Here is a 21,878-nt window from a genome sequence, read left to right as displayed (position 1 = left end):
AACATTATATGTAATTGTTGACAATATGTTTATATGTTTAAAAAAGTTTTAACGTTAAGTGTGAATATTACATTTAAATCTAAATGTTAAATTTAAATCTAAATGTATATACAAATACTTTTTGGGGTGACAAGTCCAACTCTAAATCAAAGGTGGACTTTGGGGAGGTGAACAAGCAGCTTTAGAGAGACACATCAGAGAGAGTCACATTAAAATCATCAAGAAGTATCTTAAACAGAAGAAAGCTGAGAGGATGAAACTGTTTACCCTAAACAACAAGCTCCAGGATGCCATCAAGGACTGCAACAGTTTCCACTGTATGGAACAAAGTAATGATTGTGGTCTATCAGTATATCTTAAAGCTTTCAATACATATTAGAAAGCTGTAAAGTTGTTTGTCAAAACACTGATTCCTCTTTATTTTAACCTGATTATAACCTTATAACCTTATAACCATAACCTGATTTTTAACATACTTTGACAGGTAATGTTATTGTTTTTTTTCCTCCACTGTGTTGTGTCCCACTGTCAAAGTATAGTGACCTGTTTATGTTAGATCTGGTCTAATGTAGTGTGGTTGGGGAAAAAAGCAACAATATCGACCTATTTTCTCTCTTCACATATGCAATATGGATTTTACAACTCAAGTGTGTTTTAAACAATCATTAGCTGCTCTAAATGAATCTAGTCAGGATTTGGCAAGTTTTTGATCTAGACATGGTCTGGATGCAGAAAAAGCAGTAAAATTATCTAAAGTCTAACACCCACTTTCAAATTTGTGAAACATTTTTGTATTATTTCTGTACACAAAACAAAAAGTGATTTCATTGCTTTTTCTCCATACAGACATTAGATCAGGTCTAGCATGAAAACCCCTATATTTACACTTGTGCCAAACTGTATTAACAAGTAGACTCCAGAGCCTGTTTAAAACAATCTTTCAGATTTGTGAAACCCTCATTACATATGTGAAAACAGAAAATAGGTTGATTTGCTGTTTTTCCCCATCCAGACCATATTAGACCAGATCTAGCATAAAAACCACTATACTTGATAGACTTGGTAGACTGAACTTTTAACTGCTGCCATCTAGTGGTGTATCTGTGTCAGTGAGTTCAAACCCAGAGGAGGAGAAATACTTTATCATCTGTTAAAACTGCATTATAATAGCAAATGAAATCTTATGTTCTTTTTCTTTCATGATTATCAATCCCAGGAATCTGTATAAACATGTGACTCCATTAACTAATTTGTTGAGTATATAAATGTTGAAATATGTACTTGTATGTTGTCCATACTACAACATGCAGTGTATGAATACAGGGTTGTTGTTTAATACTGGATGTATTGCCTGATCAGTCTCTGCAAAGCACAGAACAAACAGACTTGTTGCAACTTTATGTTTACTCTGCTTTTAATGAATATGTAGATGTGATCCAATTAACATCATGTGGTCCCACACATAGACCTTAATTACTATCTTGTTCTTACAGTTTAAAACTGTGCTGCTTATTGTTAAACAGTTTAATGTGCTAAACCTTCTTCTGATTAAGATACTTGATCATGATCCTCTCTCTGGCCCCCCAAAGTCCACCACTGACTTGTCTTAGAACTGGACCTGTCATATGTGTAGAGTACCTGTATATACTGGCAAGTTATCCCATTATCATCTCTTTAGATGGAGTTGCAGGAATTAAAATAAACACAAGTTGGTTAAAATCAGTTTGATTTTATTAAAACAACAAGATCAGCACATGAACCATTAAGTAATATATTTTTAAAGCCACCACATGTGATAAATGACCATAACCATGTAATTTGTTAAATATTCAATATTTCCACTTGTGGGGTGTAGAAATTATTATCCCATTTAAATTTCATCATGCGCAGCACACTTTTAAGATGTTTCAAAACATCTTCTTTAGCTATCAGCCTGTTCTTCTCTGTGCATGTCTCAGATGTTGGTTGTGCTTGCAATTTAACATCTTCCTCGTTTTTGAGCAAGTTGCTCACACTCTCAGCTTCAGCACAGTTACCATAAGGCCACTCCTTGTAAGCCACTTGTAAGTTTAAACCAAACAAATTCACACATGATATGCAAGAAGGCTTTTGCTCTCCTGTATTGAGATTAAACGCCTCACACCTGATATTCTTTGGAAGTATGATTGTTCCATCAAAATATGACTTCTTGACCTTGTTTGGATAGTAGGTCATCACTGCACCAGCTACATAATCATCCCAGATGCCAAAACAGGAGGCAGCAATCATAATTTGCCCGGGATTTGCGCCAGAAGTGGACATGGAGACTCCATAGTGTCTGACTGCATTCAGGATGTTGGTGTTCTGAGAGATGCAGATGGTGGATGGGACCAGTTCATCTGTATTACCCTCCTTCAGTCGATGGATGAGCTGTTGCAGTTTCTTTATTATCATGTCTTTATTCTCTTGTCCTTCCAGGTGGACAATCTGCAAGAAATCAAAAATATTATGAAGCTGTTCTCATGCCCACAAATCAGGTAATATGAACTGGGTCATGCTTTGTCTTTGTGAAATGGAATGATATACACTACTGTGCAAATTTTAGGTACTTTTGATGTTTAGATGCAATATCATCAGGAAAGCATCTGATTGGTCCCAAATTTAGCATGACAATGACCCCAAATATACAGCCAGAGTCATAAAGAACTATCTTCAGCCACAAGAAGAATAAGGAGTCCTGCAACAGATGGTTTGGCCCCCACAGAGTCCTGATCTCAACATCATGGACTCAGTCTGGTATTACATGAAGAGACAGAGGCAACTGAGACACCTAAATCCACAGAAGAACTGTAGCAACTTCTCCAAGATGCAGAACAACCTGCCTGTCACATATCTTCAATAACTGTGTGCAGGTGTACAGAGAGAACTGCTGCTGTTTTAAAAGCAGAGCATGCTCACACCAAATATTGTTTTCATTTAGGTTTCTTCTGTTTACTGAACTTTGTATGATGTTAATTGATGAATAAATACTATTCATGGCATCATTTTTGAAAGCATCCTCACTTTACTTTTAATGCCTAAAACTTTTGCACATTACTGTACATTAATCACAAACTGTAATATTTGAGGATGTTTAGGTGACAGAACAATTCTATATAACTTCACAAGGAAGACATGTATTGTCTTCTGACAAACTATAATCTTACCATGTCTAGCACACACGAAAATGGACTCCGCCTGGGCAGTTGAGAAGAATAAAGGTCAAAAGGCCGAGGGTAGTCGTACTTCAGCGCATCATACATCTCATCATCAGTCACAATATCTTTAGGGGTAAGTGGTGGAGTCTTGATCTTTCCCAAAAAGAAGATACTGTGAAGAATCTGTAAGGTCAAAACACATTCAAAGACATATCACCTTCTGTGTTGTTTGTAACTGTGCAAAATACAGCGTGAAAGGGCAAAAGATTAGGTCCAAAAACAGTCACCATCAGACATACCTCATCCACTAACAGTGTAGCATGATTTGAATCAGCATGGACGTTCAGCTCCACCATTTTCTTGATAATAATGTCAGCATTCCTTATGAAAAAATATTCCTCCTTCAGTAATTCTCCCTTTCTAGAGTAATAAAGACACATAATTTTTAGGGAATTAAGAAGCAGAATGTAACAATAACTGTATGTATTTCAGTAAATCGGTAGACTCACCTCGTCTCCATCTGCTCAGCATTCTGACATAAATTGAAAAACATACATGACACATTAAAATCAAACTTTCCACTGACAACAGAAATGAATTTAGCAATGCAGAATTGAATCATAATAATATCAAGTATTAGCAAAGGAAACCATGTAAAAGCAGCTACTCACCATTATACAGTAAGTGATTCCGAGGGAATGAAAAAAAGAAGTTGCCAGAATCAAATATCCCGCCCTTTGTTCTACAATGTCTACTTCCTCTTTCTAAAACTCCGCCATTAGTTTTCTGATGTAACATAAAACCAAACTGCAGAACTCACAGTATGATGACAGTTATAATGAAATATGAATACTTCATAGCATCAATTGTAATCATCCACATCCAAAATGGTGAGAGATTGTTCAGCAGTTTTATTTCTGCCGTTTTAGTGCTGGTCGGTGCACTACTGAAAAAAAACAGGAAGTTTTTGTAGGTGTATCATGTTACAAGGAGGAAGAACATAGACACAAATGTCAGATGATAATCCCTCACTCATATCCTGAGTGGAGTGTGGCTCTCTGAAATTAAAGCTGTTTACACCAAGAACTGATAAAAAGAAAATACAATAGACACCAATGTGAATGCAAAATACAGCAACTCTTTATTAGCTAGAGGATGATTTTTCTCCTGTATGAGTGACAATATGTCTTTGTAATAAGTTGTGGTGCTACAAGTGAAGCAGGAAGTAAGTTGTTCACCTGAACTGAAAACCACAATGGATAATCCCACTCATGCAGTGACAAGTTATACAATCATGGATGCCGAGAAAGAAACTTACCTGCATCACATGTTTTGTGATTATAATGTGGGTTCATAACTCACCAGCACCATGGCCGATGTTAAAGCTTTCATGAAGAATAGTTTTCAAGACTTGTGATTTAGAAATGAGAAAAATTGGCAACACAAAACAACACACACAAGCACAGACTGGTCAACAATACAAGATTCTAGAGATAAACTTTTATGAAGTGTTATAGTCATGTTGGACTTTTCCTCCCTCACCTTTCATAGAAAATGCAGCTCAAAGTGCTTCTGTCACGTCCTACCGGAGCTTTTTCTGTGGTTTTTGAACTCTTTGTGTATTTTGTTCTCTTGAGTTTCAGAGCTGCATTTATGTTGCCTGGTTTTGGTCTTTTCTCTGTTTCCCTTGTGTGTTCCTCCTGTGTTCATGTGCACCTCCTCTCACCTGCCCTGCATCACCCTGGTTGGCCCAGCCCTGCTACTAGTGTCTTCCCCAGTTTATCTGCTCCCAGTCTGCCCGCATGTTGTGTCACCTGTTGTCTGTCTACTTTAGTTTGTTTTATTTTGAAATATTTTCTGCTTGTGTCTTGTCACCTTTACTTCCTGTGTTTGATTACCTCATGCGTTTCACTTGTGTCTCATTTCCCTTTTCTATGTCTAGTTTGCAATCACACCCTGTGTATTTATAGTCCAGTTTCTGCTGTCGTGTTGTGTATGTTCCGAGTTTTTTCCTGTGTTTGTTCATTGGGCCATGGTCGATGTTCCTGTGTTTCAGTGTCTCCTGTGACTTTTTGTTGTATTATTTCATTAAATATTTCTGCATCTGATCCTGCCTGCCTGTCGTCATCTGCGTTTGGGTCCGCCTGCTCCACTCACCTTCATGACAGCTTCACATTAAAAAGATAATAATACATTTTAAAAAAAATTAATTGATGAATAAATAAATAAATAATTGAGAACATTAAAAGGAAGAATAAAAAGAGGCAAACAAGAAAAATGAGAGATAGTGCTTTGCATTAAAACAGAGGAGACACAGCTAAAAATCTTAAGTAAAAGATATACTCATTCATGAATAAGAATACAAATGCCTTAAAATGGATTAAAATGTTTTAGTATATGATATGGTGTAAAAGTAATACTATAGAAAGGCTAGGTTAAAAAGATATGTTTTTAAGTGTTGTTTAAAGCTTTCAACGGAGACTGTTTAGGTAAGGCATTGCAGAGTTTGGGAGCATAATTGAAAAAAGCTGCATCTCCAGTTTTCTTTTGGGTAGCCTAATGGATCTCAAGCAGTCCTGCAGAGGAAGATCTAAGGGCTCGTGAGGGAGCATAAGGTATCAGAGAGTCTGTGATGTAGCTCGGCCGTGAGCCATTGAGAGCTTTATAAATGAGTAACAGGACTTTGAAATCAATTCTGGAAGACACTGGGAGCCAGTGTAGGCTAGCCAAGACTGGAGTGATGTGCTCTCTCTTTTTTGTTTTTGTTAATAGTCTGGCTGGACTGGAGTTTTGAATAAGCTGTAGTTTTTCAATCAACCTTTTGGAAAGACCCATAAAAAGTGCATTGCAATAGTCTAATCTACTTGAAATAAAAGCATGAATTAGTTTTTCAACATCTTGCTGAGTTAGGAATGGTTGAGCCTTGGCAATATTTCTGAGATGAAAGAGTGCTGTTTTAGTCACTTTGTTTATATGGGACTTAAAGCTCAAGTCAGAATCTAAAATGACTCCTAGGCTTGTTTCCTCTGATTTGATTAAGGGAGTCAGGTTGCCAAGTCTTTTAAAGATCTCATCCCTTTTTGCTTTGGGACCAATTCATTTTAAACATGGAGAATTTATTTTATGAAAGTGTATGTTTAAACAGCACCAATAAAGTTCCATTTAGCCCTACTGTATGGGAGTGGTAGCACAATTTTCATAAACAGCTATCTTAAACCCTTGTCACATGAAGCTACATATTCCCTCAATTCCTGTTTTCAGAACGGACTCTGCATGAACAAAATATGTAAATGTACCCTCCATGCTTTCACCTAGAAAAATATATTCCTTGTTAAAAGCAGTGGTGGAAAAACTACTCATATTCATTTATTAAAGGTGTCACTACCACAATGGAATAATGTGACAGTAATATTATCAGTCTTTTTGCTCTACAAGCAAATTAAAGTAAACAACATAAGAGGTAAAGCAAAGCACAGAACAGACAGACTTGTTCCAACTTTATGTTTACTGTTCATCCACACCCAGAATGGTGAAAGATTGTTCATCAGTTTTGTTTCTGCTGAAACGTCATAGTGCTGGTTTGCTCAGTAATGAAGACAGCAGGAAGTTTTGTAGGCATGTAATGGCACAAGGAGTGCCAACAGCAACTCTTTATTAGCTCCCGTATGACTCTATATAACTTGGTGTAGTTGTTAACCTGAACTGAAAACAGCAACGGAAAATTCCGCTCATTCAGTTGTACAACCATTGGTGAAGAGAAAGAAACTTACCTGCATCACGTGTTTAGTGATTGTAATGTGGGTTCATAACTCACCAGCACTGTGGCCAGTGTTAAAGCTTTCATGAAGAATAGTTTCCAAGCCTTATGATTTAGAAATGAGAAATTGGCAATCCAAAACAACACACACAAGCACAGACTGGTCAACAGTACAGGATTCTAGAGATACACTTTTATGAAATGTTATAGTCATGATGGACTTTTGGCCACAGTTACATAAGAATCTGTATAAACCTGTGGTGGTATTTTGTTTATTTATGATTGTTTCTCACCAGTTGGGAATAAAATTCATTTTATGGAGAGTTTATTTTATGAAGGTGTATTTTTAAACATCACCAGTAAAGTAAAGTAAAGTTTCATAAATGGCTATCTCAAAATCTTGCCACATGAAGCTACATATTTCCTCAGTCCCAGTTTTCAGTACTGACTCTGCACGAACAAATATGTAAATGTGCCCTCCATGCTTTCACCTGGAAAAATATATTTCTTGTTAAAAGCAGTGGTGGACAAACTACTGAATTTATTAAAGGTTTCACTACCACAATGGAATAATGTGATAGTAATATTATCAGTCTTTTTGCTCTACAAGCAAATTAAAGTAAACAACATAAGAGATGTAAAAACTGGAAAAAAGTTGTGTTTTCTATAGTCACCAGGTTAATGTTTAAAAAATCTCAAACAGATTGAGCAGGTGTGGTTTTGTCATTAGGACGAAACCACACCTGCCCCATGATGACAGGTGTTCAGCTGGACTGAGATCTGGTGAGTGTGAAGGCTACAGCATGTGATTTACATCATTTTCATAAAACTATTCACTTTTACTGAAAATATGTCAGCATGTGCATTCATCTGAGAGTTTATTCAGGTGTTTCCTTCAATCTGTCATCTGACTGTATGATTCCATAAAATTCAAGTCAACAAAAAGCAGGGAACTTTGTGCTTAGATTGGTAACCATGGAGTCATTATGTAATAATATCAAAACAGACATATTGGATGGCTTTGAGGTGTATTTATTAAAGGACCACAGACAGTTTATTTCAGTCTTTAGAAATGGTTGTAAAATCAACCTAAAAAATGAAAATGAAATGAAAAAATGATTCAAATCATTATTTACACATTTTGTACACCCACTCAACAACCAAACATAACCAACACAAGACACAAACCAAATAAGATACAAAAGATGTCAGCTGATGACTCCTAGAGAAAAGATAAGCGAGACAGAGAGAGAGAAGACACAATTACGATCTCAGTACAATATAAATGTGACACATAACTAAGCCAAACAATCCTTTAAGTAAACTTACATTTACAATAAGAGTTAATATGCTACTCTGGCTGTATTGATGTAACATATGATTGTATGTTTGTTACAATCCCTGCTTCGTTCACATGCATAAACTCACAGATAGGCCTGCCTCAAAGAGAGCCTGAGTAAGTTGAACTTGTTTTGTAAGACAGACCCCTGGTTCTGTGAATCCATTAATCTTGTCTTCACTAAGCTACATTCAAAGATTCAAATCAGTTTGGGCTTTAAAAAGCAAACCTTTCTTATATTATATTATATTATATTATATTATATTATATTATATTATATTATATTATATTATTCATCTTCACCTGCACCAAATATTAAGATACCCACCTCTCCTTTGTCTGGCCATTTTGAGATTCTCCAGGAATCTGGACTTATCTGCTATCACCCGTGTATGATGCTCTTGGGCCAACCTCCTACCCACAGGCCCACTCTTCACTTTTGCCCAGTCCTCCTCTGTCTACATACAACAGACAATATTAAAATCACTGTCAGTGCCCACAGGTGATCAATCACCAGGGTCAACCATCACAAAACCTTGCTTGTTCTCAGTAAATGACTGTAACTTCTCACCATATCTTTGAAGGCCTCCCCCTTGTAATATCTCTTGGATGCCGGATACTCAATTTCTTTGTCACATAGTCGCTTCAAGCTTGAAGCCACCAAATGCAGCTCCTCTCCATCGTAGGCGTACAGATTTTTGTCCTCACAGGTCATCAGAACAGGGTCACACGGGCAGGAAGTGTCCTCCACTACACCTACAACCTGCATGTGCACTATATCTGGAAGGTAGAATTTGCCCCATCCGTTCACCTTGGCATCTGCGTCTTTGTAAATGGTGTCGTCAAGCCCTCCTATCCTCAATGTTGCGCCAGCTGGATTCTTTAAGGTTAAACTCTTGTGTTTATATGTGGACACAAACTGTGACACCCAGGCGAGGTAATCTGCACCTGCAACACGTCAGACAAGAGGAGTTTAATGGAGTATAGAAAATGTTTATAGCAAGATCTTAATGATATGTGAAGCAAAGATGTATGTGGTCAACCTTTTTTTCCATTGCACTGCAGGAAGCTATGCTCATCGAACTGCTGACCTGCAGACCTGAAAGGTAGAAAAGATGACGATCTTGATAAATTTTACAAAAACAGAATTTTAAAAAACAGACCAGACTATTGTACCGTAAGAATAACATACTGTAGTGATGATGACTGTAGGACAAAAAATATATGCAAGTGTCAAAATAGTGACTCGGCTCAGTATATTAATAGTCTCCCTGCTGACATCGGACAGTCTGACTCAGTTGAATCCTTTAAATTGAAACGTAACTCATCTTTTTAGTTTGTTAATTATTCTTATGGTCACTCTGGTGCCCCCATGTTACCATTAACCTTCCAGTGGGTCGGCCTCAGTGTCAATGTAAAACACTTAATGCCAAAGTAATTAAATCTTGTGTCTTGTACCATCTTGGGACCTTCTCTCTCTTTCTCTTCCCTTCCTTTCCTCAGGACTGTGTGTCGGTTTGGTTCATGGCTCCGGTCTGTATTTGTCCACGCATCTCGGATTCAAGTCTTCTTCATCTTCCAGGAGACACAGCCTACGTTATATGTTGTCTGAAATTACCTGCTTCATTTTGTTTCTTCTCCCTCAGTACGAATGGCATCCTTGAGTCTTCTCTCCAGGTCTTGGTGGGTCCAAAGGAGGTTTGGAGGTCCAGGAAATCATCTTCACTGCCTTCACTCCAAACACTGAAACTTTTCACTTCAATTCATTACATTCATTTCAACTTATTTGTATATGTGTTCCCATTTTAAAGTTTGTGATTTAGAAATATATAAATAAAGTTGTCTCGACTGCTGAATTTCTCAAATGTCATTTTTCAGTTCTTTGAGCTGAACAAACCAACTTCCATTTGTTGTATTGTGGCTGTGGATCAAGAATGGCTCAATAGCGCGAGGTATCCCATCATGCATTGTATTTGGATTCAAATTCTCAATTTCAACAACTTAACCTGATTGGTCTGTGTCCTTTTTGTATGCTGTCTCAGATGAGTCACATGGTCTTCTCTCTGATCAATATTAAACCATGATGAATAGTTATGCACTTCAACCACTACCTGTACTCTTTCTACTTAATGCACTCATACTGTAAGAACTGTACTGAGCAGCGCTGATACTAACCTCATGTGGTTGCCACCAATACCTCAAAAGCTGAAATAATTACATGCTGTAACTCACAACATAGAGATTCAGGTCATTCTGATTCAAAGGCAAAACTCTAGAAATTAAGTTAGATTATCCAACTAAATTTTATTGATTGATTCAGGTCTTCGTCCTCCAGGAGATGCAGCCAGAATTTTCTTCGTTGCTCTGAACATCCTACAATATGTTTGTAGTTACCATCTTCATCCTGCTTCTTTGCGCCTCTTCTGTGTCTGTATGAATGGTTTCCTTTAGTTTTCTCTCATGTGTGTATGTGCAGTCTGTGTCCTCATTCTAGTTTTTGTGGTTTTGTGTGTTTGGCAGCACCAGGAAATTGCTCAACATCTTCTTTGATCCATTGTCTTCACTCCAAACACTTTAACACAATGTCTGGAACTTTGTATTTCAATTAAAATTTTAATTAAACTTCAACTTATTACACTTCATATTTACTTATTATATGTTTGTTATTCATTTAATAGAAATCCTGTTCTTCTATGTTATAATTTCCCCATTAAGGATTACAGTTTAGAGTCTTTCCTTCTTTAAATTGAGGGTCTAATGATAAAGGGTGTCATAAATTGTTCAAATTTTAAAGTCCTCTAATGCAAATTTGTGGTTTGTAAAAGTGAGCTGTATTAATAAAATTTAACCGTTAAATTTCCTCAAAATGTTCTTTTCTCAATCCTGAGCAGCACCTCTATTGTAATGGGGTGGAGGCATTTGACATTTCTGAGTAATATCTCAAAACTTTACCACAAAATGAAACTTTGTTTGGCTCAGTACAACTAAGGAAAAGGAGAAAATGTTTTTTGTGATTTGTGTGTCAACTGACACTTTAAAAACATATGAACAAATTATGTTTATGCAACCATCAGTTTATTTCCACATTCTCAGGTCAAATTTTTCTATTATCTATGATGTTGGAAGCATTTTGTAATTGCTTTACATTTAAACTCCTTGTGTTCAAACAAGTCACTATGAACTGCAGTCCACCTCTCTTCTCAGTTATCTTATTATATGTCATTACTCATTTAAACCCCCCTGAACAGAATAGAAAACTGGTTCTTACAGGCAGTTCTTCACTGTACCATTCTCCATGATGGCTGCTTGTCACCTGGAAAACAACATTTTTATTGTTAAAAGTAGTAGTGGGGAAAGTACTCAAACACTTGACTCAAATATTGAAAGTATTAATACTACAAAGGAATAAAATAATACGATGCCACAGAGTATGTGCCTTTTTCACAATTATTTAATGAACTGCATCAATAGAAAGGAACTAGACAAATGCCAGCTCAAAAGACAATGTAATACTGTATTTCAGGGGTGTTAGTTATATGTGTCTGTCCATCAGTGACTGACGGAATGATGAAGTTACGCCATTGGTCGGCCAGCCGAGTGTTGGAGTTTCCATATTGACCGTTGCTCTTTCAAAATTAATCGGCGCAAACCGTTTTCTATTACATCTTCAGGGGGCGTTTATAGCAGTTCCACTAACTGCAGCTCAGTCTGCATCTGGACTCCGACGACATGACTGCACGAATGTCGGAGGAGCGTGTGGAGGCATTGTTCGTGACCAATTTGTATAAAAACAGAAAGTCGCTGGTGCTGCAGCTCGATTGGCTGCCTTGATATGAGCACCGTTTAAATTTTTGAATTTGTGACCCCTACTCGTCGCACCAGCAGTTTAGTCCGCGTCACCAGGTATCCCAGCATGCTTTGTGCAGCGAATTACTCGCTTCCCATAGACCACATATGCGGATTATGTCGACAGTCCGTTCGCGTACAGTGGGGCCACACCTTGAGTCTTAGAAAAACGAGAGACATCAGCTAATAGAAACTGATGAAAGAGCAGGGGTAGATAACACATAATTAGAATAGTTATAATTACAATTAAAATAAGTTCTTTTTCATATCAAACATCCGAAGATAGCCTATGAGTGGAAAATATTGTTCTTGCAACTGCATTTATAACATTTTTTGACTCAAACGTAGCTTAAGCACGTCATGTGATATGCTACTTCAGTAATTATTACTGCAACCACTACAGAAAATTGCAGATGAACATTTAATATCCAGGAATTCACATAATAGACACTACCACTGACTATCCCTGTAACACACTGGCAGCAGTCTTTGAAATAGAAAAAAACAAAAAGAGACTTTTTGTTGTGAGTTGTGAGATGATTAGCAAATGGGACAACAAAAAGTACTATTTAAAAAACACTTTTATAAGTACTTGACGTAAGAATAATTTTTCAAATTAACGTTTTTATGATTTAAGGCCAGAATCATTCATCATTAACGATAATTTCAAAATGCTCTCATGTAAATATTTTTCATATTGCATCATTTTAATAATCATTTAGCTACATTTTGTAATTTCTAGCAACTTAAATGTAGCCCACATTTAAAGTGATCATTTCCGAAAATTAAGTCTATAATTATTGAGACTTTCAAGTCAAAATATTTTTTCAACTTATGCGGCCATGTTGTACACAGGATGACGTCGATCCCCTTCTACGTTTTCACAAAAGTTTCATAAAATTGTATCTCTACTAAATGTTGAGTAAAAGGTTTAGGCTATCAGGGTGTAGCCTATTAGTTACTCGTAACATAACAATTAGCTTTCCTTGTATTTTCCTATTTACCCTTCAAATGGTAAACCACCTTCAGCTTTTGTTCTTTCCTGTCTCAACAACAGCGGGAACCATAAACGAATAACAATAATCATCTCAAATGTGAAAAGTATGACCTATACTCACTTATAAAAAAAATCTAATTTAAGAAATCAATGTGTAAGCTACGTAAGAGGCACAAAAAGTGTGTCCAAAATCATTAACGTACATCAAACAAACAGCATAAAAGTAGTTACCACAGCTGTAGGGTGGACCGTACTCGCTTGTACTGTCTTCACGGAAATTTGGCCGTCATGCGGTCCCTCCCATGCTGCCTTCAAGTACTCATCAAACGCTACGTTTTACTGAAACTTCACAATTTTTTATGGATTAGTTTTCATCCCTCAGGCAGAATTACATACTCTGTCGTACTGGCAGTTTTGTGTCTTTCCCCTTTTTTACGAATCAGTGTTATAGAGATTCTTCATGTAAAATTGGGCAAGTAAAAGGAAAAAGGCAGGCCTCCCGATGTTTCACTGACTTTAATGCAGTTTTGTTTACATCATTCTCCATTTCCAATAACAACACGTATGGGAAACGTTTCGTGACATCAAAAACCATGACTTTCTTCGTCGTCCTTGCCACAACAACGGTAAATCATTTATTTCTGATGTTTTTTCAAAGTAAATTCCGATATTTGACTGTGTCCGTGAAGGCAACAAGATAATGTGACGCAGATGTTTTAATTTATCGGTCCAGAGCACATTTGACACGGATTTCGCATCAGACTGAGATCAATTTGTTTAAGAATTCCAAATATTAGTTAATTTCAACGCCGAGTGGCTTTACAAAGACATTTGTGTATAATAATAAATTCGCGTAAACAGTAGAACAGACTGCGCATGTGTGGCGGAAGCCGTTTGTGCGCGAGCCGGAAGCTGTAACGTCCTTTCTGTACCCAGACTGCCATCATGGTGAGTTCGCCATGAGTGTTTTAGCGTTTCAAAGTCTAATTTCTTTCTAAATATATCATTGTCCTGCAACAAAAAATAGCCATGTGTGTTCCTAACACACTCATACGCATATTTATTGAGTGCTTGAAACTGACGGGTTGGTTTATTGTACGTTTTAAGGACCTATCGGTAAAATGTCGGATATCGGCCGCTGTACAACGTGGTCCAGCAGGCAGGCAGGGCCGAAAATTGCTCGGCGAAGCTAACAGATGCCCTGTTTTATCTCAAGAACATTGACTTATATCGTGCGCTTACGAAATTGTTTCATTTTAATACACATTGTACCTATTGTCAAACATGGTCCCATCTTGTGAACGGCGCAATGCGAACGTAACGAGTCGTTAGCTGTAACACGGGCTAGTTAGCTAACGTACAAGATACAAGTCTAATCCATTTCAATAATGACTTCAACATTGACCTGTTGGGTTGTCCAATAAGTAGAAAGTTGCAGTAACACTTACCCAACACAGCACTTTCTCTACCTCACACACTACTCTCCTACCTGCCCGGTCCATTTTGAATTTCAGTCATCGCTGAGTTGTGAATCTGTTTTGTTCTCAGGTGTTCAAGCGCTTTGTTGAGATTGGCCGTGTTGCCTACGTCTCTTTCGGACCCCATGCCGGCAAACTGGTGGCCATCGTCGATGTCATCGATCAAAATAGGGTGAGTGCTCATGAGGATAGTGGATTGATCAGTGTGAAAACTTGACTTTGGCTCGTTTGGTGTGTTAAATGCACTTGTGCTGTGCTTTCCAGGCTCTTGTTGATGGTCCCTGCACAGGCGTGAAGAGGCAGTCCATGCCCTTCAAGTGCATGCAGCTCACAGACTATGTCATCAAAGTACCACACAGGTGAGCGGAAACACCGGTCAAATCCTGGATACCAAAAATCCTGTATTAAGACTTGTAGAGATACAGTCACTTTTGTGTGTTTGTTGGTCACTTAAGACACATGAAGTTGAGCTTAATACAAATGGGTTTATTTATGAATGGACTAGCTGCTGCATATGTGTGGCTCCCATGTGACCACCTTCCAATACATCTTGAGTGATCAGATACCAGTGTGTCCTCAATATATTTATAATGTAATCTCCATCACACAAGATCATTTTAAAATCACTTTGGATATGGCCTTATTTTCTAGAAATATTACATTAATGTAGTTTTAAGTGATGATACGTCAATGTGTGTCTCAAGTGATAGTAATTGATATGTGTGATGTTTCACAGTGCCCGTCAGAAGTTTGTGAGGAAAGCCTGGGAAAAGGCTCAAGTCAACGAGAAGTGGGAACAAAGCAGCTGGGCCAAGAAGATTGAGGCAAAAGAGAAGGTAAAGGCTATGATTTTGCTTTTTTTTCTCAGTTACTTGTCTGTGTCAAAACTATTAGTGAATAATATTCATCCAATATTATAATATCAATTCCAATATTGACACATGAACAACATTTTGATTTTTAGGAAGTGGTTGATTAAGGCACACAAATACTAGTTTTCTTGTGGTTCTGCTGTTGGATTTCTTGGCTTCCATGGCAGCGGGTACTGCAACACAATACAGCTCTGATGTTGATGATGTCTAGATTGTGGTTTTAGAATTATAAATTGGTTGTTAAGCAAATAGTAGGTTTGGTTATTTGGCCAAAAGGGGTATTGCCATTAGAGCTGCAACGATTAGTCGATTTTCTGAAAATCAATTGGCAACTATTTGTTTCAGCCATTTTTCAAGCAAACATGTCAAACATTTGATGGTTCCAGCTTTTTGAATGTGAAAATTTGCTGTTTTTCCTTGACATGTGACCCTAAATTGAATATCTTAGCATTTTACTTGTAGTCAGACAAAACAAGTTAATTGAAGACATCACTGTGACCTCTGAGACATTGCGAATGCCATTTTTTTTTTTACTATTTTTAACATTTCATAGACTAAACAATTAATCAAGAAAATAATTAGCAGATAAACCGATAATCAAAAAGTTGAAAACAAACTCACACTGTTTTACTTGCAAGTTAATATTTAAAAATTAAATAATTTGCAAATTAACTTGCAAGTCAGACAGTGTGTGAGAGTTTGTTTGCAACTCTTTGATCTGTTCACCCCTCTCCTACGTACCTGTCTCATGAAAAAGATGTGCGAAGTGTTCTTCTGATCAGATATTAATCAATAATGAAAATAAGTTGTGGCCGTAATTACCATGCAAGTGGCCCTGTTGTAGTTTTCCTTTTTTTTAACTAAAGCTGAACAGAATTATTTTGTGAACAGTAGGTTAACATCTGCCAGCTTACAGTTTTCTTATTTCACTGTAGCAGGAATCCATACAGCATTGAGTCACTTGTCTGACCAGCTGGGGGGTATCTAGGATATTGAGATGTTCCGGTTGGGTGCCAGTAGGAGTGTGGTGGTTTGTACCTGATAGTGGAGCGTACATGTAATTTCATACAACGCACAAAACGGCACATGCTGCTTGTGCAATAAGACAAAATGCCACATATACCAACAGTGTGGTACTAATAATTAAAATTCAAACTGATTTTAATCAAGTACTAATGTAAGATGTGCAGCTGAACTGTGACTCTGATAATGATATGGCATGCAAAGCTGATCAGTCACTTTCTCTCACAGTGATCAATTTAGGTACTAAATGGCCGTATCAACTCATGAAACAGGACCCTTACTGTTTTAAAATACTAGCTGTGTTTCCCCCTGGAAAGTCAAGTTTTTATTTCCTATATGTGCATTTATGTTGATGTTGGCAGAGATTATTTTAGTGGAGGCGGCCCACCTCTTCAACAGCTATAGGAAGTTTGCCTGAATGATGTAACATACACCAGAACAGACAGTTTTTCTACCTGATATTTATCTGTAAGTGTAAAATCATTAAACTAAACCTCCATACAACTAATTCTCAATAAGAAGCGTCATCATAGCAGTGATGAGTTCAGAACAGAATCCACACCAGCTTCAGGGTTTGAAGCAATCAAAGAACTTCTTATGGTTCAAAACAGTAAACCGCTCAGGCTGTATCACTGACTTGCTAGGAGTATGCACACACATCCAAACCCAAGAGGGCAAGAGTGCTGGGCTGAAAGTGAGCGAATGTTGAAATAAACAGCTCGCACACTTCAGGGCTCCAGTGTCCACTTAAAAATATAAGTATATAAACATATCACTGATTTATCATCCTCATTTTCTTTGCAGAGGGCCAAAATGTCTGACTTTGACCGCTACAAGGTGATGAAGGCCAAGAGGATGGTAAGTAAAGCAGAAAGACAAATCAGCTGTATAGGCTGGTGTCAGCATGCAAAGTAATTTTGGTTTTACTGCAAAAGTATCCTGTTCACCAAAAGTTAAAACTTAAAGAAACAAAATTCGAGAGAGTAAAATATGTTGTAGATTGTTTTCAGTGTGGTGAAATAGTATTTTCATTGTTCATGATTAATAAGAGGGCAGTTATAAGGCTGAGAGTTATTCATGCATCCCTAGTGCTGCCTGTTTCTTTACTGTATTTGTTGTTGCTCCTCAAAATTTAAACATTTAAATGTGTTGTGCATTTCTTTACTGTGTTGAAATTGTTAGCAATATGTCCTCATTCTATTAATATTCTAGATAAATTCATTCTCTGAGGTGAATGTCCTCCATTGGCTGATAGTTTGATTTTTTTTTTGGCCCTTAACACTCACTGTGTCTGTTCATGCTACATGTGACTTGATGCAATTCCTTCCATTTTAATACCCTTAAGGTTAAGCATGAATTCTTGATTCACATAGTTCATACCCACCTTCATGATACTGATGAGTATGGTTTGTTTTCGTGAGGCCAGCTCTCAGATAGACTGGGATTATTATGGGCCAGGCCTTGTTATACTGGTATTATATACAACTGCGTTACATGTGATCACTGTCACAGCCTGTTGAAGTGGCTGAATAAACAGCTGCAACTAGTAAAATTAATGATGGGTCAGTTTGATGTAATTGTGCCAGTGAGTAAGCATTGACAATAGCTAGTATTGTTAATGGTCGCTCATTGGCAGGCAAATCAAAAGTGCTCATTAATTTTAAAAGCTGCAGCTCGAGCTGCTGCAGTGTCTCGTCTATGTAAAGGGTCCTTTGCTCTAAGTGTAGACAAATGTGTGTTCCTACAGCAGTTATGGAGTATATTTTAATCATGGACTTGCTCTTTGTTTCTGCAGAGGAACAAGATCATCAAGCATGAGGTGAAGAAGCTCCAGAAGGAAGCAGCAAAGAAGTGAACAGTTTTCACAAAATAAATTTCCTGTTCAATTGTTCATCTGTGTCCCGTCTTCTTCTTTTGCCCAGTTGGCAGAGCTTGTTGTGGCTCATTAGAGATTTTTCCACTTCGGTGGGTCATTTATTTGTAATCAACTTTATGAAAGAACTTCAGAAGTGTTGCCTGTAATGGAAAAAATGATATAAAATCTGAATTTAATGATTTTGGTAAATGCTTTGAAAAAGGAGTGTTCTTTTCACAGCAAAGTGTTTAATAGGTTTTTTTGTTTTTTTTTAGTTAAAATCTCCTCAGTGCTGAAACTAGTTTGAATTCATAACTAATGAAAATGCCTTTAAACAAGAAGGGTGCTGGTGAATGCACTCGTGAACTGAACTCATTCACAAAATATTTATGTATGACAGGTGTTATTTTGTGGCATACACATCCTTTGTGGACTTGGTATTAGCATAATTGACATGAAATACTCAGCTGTATGCAGTGTGTTAAATGCAGTCTAAAGTCCTTTATATTGAGTAGTGAGCCTCCTACAGATCAATGATTCAGCTGCTCAAAAAGCCAAAAGGCATGTTCCTAAAGTGCCCACTGATGTTCAGTCAGTAAGTTAAAAACAGGAAGAGCAATAATGACACTGGAGAAAAGGCAAAAAGGAACTTAGTCTCACTAATTCACAGTATGTTTTCACTCAAATGAGTTTTAACTTCGAGCTACAAGGTTGTTAATTAGGAGCAGTCAAATTCAACTTGAAAGGGCTTGTCCTTTAAAGCTTTTTGAATCTTCCTGAAATGCAGAGTATTAAGTTGTCCAGTTATATTTGAATGTCTGTGACAACAGCTTTCTTCCAGTATGTGGCATTTTTTCCTGTGCTGTGGGAAGAGTTTCTCAGTGGAAGAGACTTCAGACTGTGGTCTCAGCTAAAAAAAAAATGTGTGTTTGTTTTTCCCAGCAGGAGTACATACAATAATATTTCTCACCTAGAAACCCAGTGAATTGTGTAAGAAGAACATAGAACTGAAAATGTTTGGATTGTTTGAACTTATGCATAACAGAGTTCCTGCAGAAATATCTACTTAGCTGTTGACCTTCAGTTTTATGAACTTTTATACTGACATGTTCTGTTTATTACCCCTCTGTTCTTACTCTTTGTGTGTGACTCAGTTTGATCAGGACTTTGTTTGAGTTTTCTCTACAGCTCTGGTAGCTGTATGATAAGATGAGGCAAAAAAAAAAAAAATGTTTCTAGTGTGTTTGTACAAAATGTCCTTTCCTCCAACACCCACTAGATGGCAGTCTAATACTGAAGCTCGACTCCTTTGTCTCCATTTCAACTTAGTTAAAAATAAGCAGCGGTGGAAAATAACTAAGTACATTTACTCAAGTACTGTACTTAAGTAAAATATTTTTTAGGTACTTGTACTTTCCTTGAGTATTAACATTTGATGCTACTTTATACTTCCACTCCACTACATTTCAGAGGGAAATATTGTACTTTCTTCTCCCCTACATTTATTTGACAGCTTTAGGAATTATTCAGATGAAGATTTGACACAATGAATAATATAACAAGTTTTTAAAATACAACGAATTGTTAAAGATGAAACCAGACATCTTACAAAAAGCAGTGTGTAGTCGGGGTCACATTTCAGATGTCTATCAGTTGTTAACAGCTCTACCAAATAGTGATTTTCCTTCTAAACTTCTCACATGGTTTCATGTAAATAAATGTTCAAATGATCAAATATTTCACCAAAAATCAAAGATTAGAGAAAAGGTCCAAAAACTGAAAACAGATGTGTATTTTTTCTTCTTTCCGCTCCCATTAATCATCTCACGACCCCTCAGACTTATCTGGTGACCCTTTGGAGGGGCCTGACCGCTAGGTTGGGAACCACTGGACTAAACTAGCTAACTGTATATAAAGTAGTTCAAACTAGCTCCACCTCCAGCAGCTACAACAGCTAATCTAATGATGTCATATATAATAATATATCAGTCAGAGGGACCAAGCCACTACTTTTACTGCAATACTTTAACTACATCAAGCTCATAATACTTGTGTAGTTTTACTTACTTTTTCATGCAGGAATTTTACTTGTAATGCGGTATTTTTACATTGCTGCATTGCTGTATTAGTACTTGTCCTTAAGTAAAGGATCTGAATACTTCTTCCACCACTGAAAGTAGCAGATAAAACAGGTAATGATGCCTGTAAGTTGGTTTGAATCTCCTGAATACGAAGCTCTGGCCTGTTCAAAGTAAATATTGGGAGAAGCTGTTTGCTGCCAGCTTCTTCTAGTGTTGCGGTTGCTCTAGTGTCGCCTAATCTAAACTCCGCACTGGCTTTGACGTGAAGCAGATGATAATCTAATAGATCCCATGCGTGTAACTCTTACATAACAACACACTTGAACATTGCCCAGCTGGTACAGTGCAGAGAACAGGGACACACATGTCAGCACACCTCCCCTCTCACCATCCACCACCAGGTGTGAGTCCTCCCTGGTAGCTTTGCAGGCCCTCACTCAGTGGTCTGGTCTCTATATGAGACGTACACAAGCTGATAATGACCCATTGTCCTTTTTGTAGTCCAATAAATGCTCATTTTATCCTCGCAGCTCATTTATGTTGTATTCATCAAGTTATGATTCAAACATGAACACGTGTCAGGCAAAGAGCAGTCAAAAGACAAAAGTATATTTTGTGTTTTTCTCGTGGTGCCTGATAAACACGTTTTTCTGCGAGCGTACTTCTGACGTCAGAGATGAATGGTACCAGTGCGCAGTAATGATAGAGCTGTCATTCACAAATAACGACACCGGAAAACGGTGTATATTTCCTTCAAAATAAAAGCTCAATACATTAAATATCTTGTAGGGCAGTGGTTGTCAAACTTTGTGGTGTCAAGGACCCCCACACAGATACACATCAGGCCGCGGACCCGTATTTGATAAGATGTACTCTCAGGGATCCCTATCTGATAAGACTGAGCTATTCCATAACTGTCTAGACTGTAGAACGGCAGATTAACAATGAAGACTGTAAAAACTATGAACACAGTAATCATTCTTATACATTGTCTCACTGGGCTAACTTCCAGTCAATGAAATAATAGTGAAATTAAAATATTTCCCATTTTTCTGGTGACCTCCTGGAACCCCTCATGGACCCCTGGGGGTGCTTGGACCCCAGGTTAAGAACTGCTGCTGTAGGACATTGTAAAAAGTTGAATTGATCTTGATGTTTTCAACGATCTTGGGAAAAAACAGACACACATTAAGGCCATTTCCTATTTTTACTTTACAGATTGATCTTCAAACAGTTAAAGTGGTTTGTTATTCACATGTTTTGAAGTTATTTCCTTTGCCTGTACTAATCTAATTAACATATATGTAAATATGTATTTTAATGTTTTTATATCAAAATCCCATTTTAAAATTCTTAAAGATGGAATGCTGGACTTTTTTCTCCCCCTTCTAGGAGTGAGAGTAATTACAAAAACACTGTCGACACGTGCTTACGTCATGGGTTCCGCAGTAGCC

At 37.3% G+C, this 21,878-nt stretch overlaps 3 protein-coding genes across 5 annotated transcripts; 1 reads left to right on the top strand and 2 right to left on the bottom strand.

The window, feature by feature from the left end:
• Window positions 1-1,683: 1,683 nt before the first annotated feature.
• On the bottom strand, window positions 1,684-4,567 carry LOC121913509. 2 transcript variants are annotated; one of them, XM_042436171.1, is made up of 5 exons: window positions 4,495-4,567; window positions 3,686-3,696; window positions 3,476-3,596; window positions 3,186-3,359; window positions 1,684-2,466 (listed from the first exon to the last, which is right to left on the bottom strand). In XM_042436171.1, the coding sequence occupies exons 1-5, from the start codon at window positions 4,498-4,500 to the stop codon at window positions 1,822-1,824; spliced, it is 957 nt and encodes a 318-aa protein (XP_042292105.1). In that variant the 5' UTR covers window positions 4,501-4,567; the 3' UTR covers window positions 1,684-1,821. The 2 variants fall into 2 exon arrangements, with proteins under 2 accessions (XP_042292105.1, XP_042292104.1); XM_042436170.1 differs by having other exon boundaries at window positions 3,686-3,708; window positions 3,848-4,527.
• Window positions 4,568-7,949: 3,382 nt separating this feature from the next.
• LOC121913114 lies at window positions 7,950-13,411 on the bottom strand. Of its 2 annotated transcripts, none has more exons than XM_042435787.1 (6): window positions 13,347-13,411; window positions 11,541-11,585; window positions 9,316-9,371; window positions 8,844-9,220; window positions 8,601-8,730; window positions 7,950-8,155 (listed from the first exon to the last, which is right to left on the bottom strand). In XM_042435787.1, exons 2-6 carry the CDS (start codon window positions 11,567-11,569, stop codon window positions 8,142-8,144), a joined length of 606 nt encoding a protein of 201 aa, XP_042291721.1. In that variant the 5' UTR covers window positions 11,570-11,585; window positions 13,347-13,411; the 3' UTR covers window positions 7,950-8,141. The 2 variants fall into 2 exon arrangements, with proteins under 2 accessions (XP_042291721.1, XP_042291722.1); XM_042435788.1 differs by having other exon boundaries at window positions 13,319-13,382.
• Window positions 13,412-13,908: 497 nt separating this feature from the next.
• rpl14 (ribosomal protein L14) lies at window positions 13,909-18,379 on the top strand. The gene is made up of 6 exons (XM_042435789.1): window positions 13,909-14,063; window positions 14,664-14,765; window positions 14,858-14,952; window positions 15,330-15,429; window positions 17,293-17,346; window positions 18,284-18,379. Exons 1-6 carry the CDS (start codon window positions 14,061-14,063, stop codon window positions 18,341-18,343), a joined length of 414 nt encoding a protein of 137 aa, XP_042291723.1. The 5' UTR covers window positions 13,909-14,060; the 3' UTR covers window positions 18,344-18,379.
• The last annotated feature ends 3,499 nt before the right edge of the window (window positions 18,380-21,878 follow it).

This window comes from Thunnus maccoyii, chromosome 15, assembly GCF_910596095.1.
Source record: "Thunnus maccoyii chromosome 15, fThuMac1.1, whole genome shotgun sequence".
Classification (NCBI taxonomy): domain Eukaryota; kingdom Metazoa; phylum Chordata; class Actinopteri; order Scombriformes; family Scombridae; genus Thunnus; species Thunnus maccoyii.
This window is presented reverse-complemented; position numbering and strand designations above follow the sequence as displayed.

Bases quoted from the DNA above. Each gene is read 5' to 3' on its own strand.
- LOC121913509 (XM_042436170.1), bottom strand. The intron at 3,360-3,475 runs GTATGTCTGATG...TTGACCTTACAG, and splicing joins CTACACTGTTAGTGGATGAG to ATTCTTCACAGTATCTTCTT. The intron at 2,467-3,185 runs GTAAGATTATAG...GATTTCTTGCAG, and splicing joins TTTCGTGTGTGCTAGACATG to ATTGTCCACCTGGAAGGACA.
- LOC121913114 (XM_042435787.1), bottom strand. From the start codon at position 11,569: ATGGAGAATGGTACAGTGAAGAACTGCCT. The intron at 9,372-11,540 runs GTAAGAACCAGT...TCTACCTTTCAG, and splicing joins GGTACAGTGAAGAACTGCCT to GTCTGCAGGTCAGCAGTTCG. The intron at 9,221-9,315 runs GTTGACCACATA...GACGTGTTGCAG, and splicing joins GCAGTGCAATGGAAAAAAAG to GTGCAGATTACCTCGCCTGG.
- rpl14 (XM_042435789.1), top strand. The intron at 14,953-15,329 runs GTGAGCGGAAAC...GATGTTTCACAG, and splicing joins GTCATCAAAGTACCACACAG to TGCCCGTCAGAAGTTTGTGA. The intron at 17,347-18,283 runs GTAAGTAAAGCA...TTGTTTCTGCAG, and splicing joins TGATGAAGGCCAAGAGGATG to AGGAACAAGATCATCAAGCA.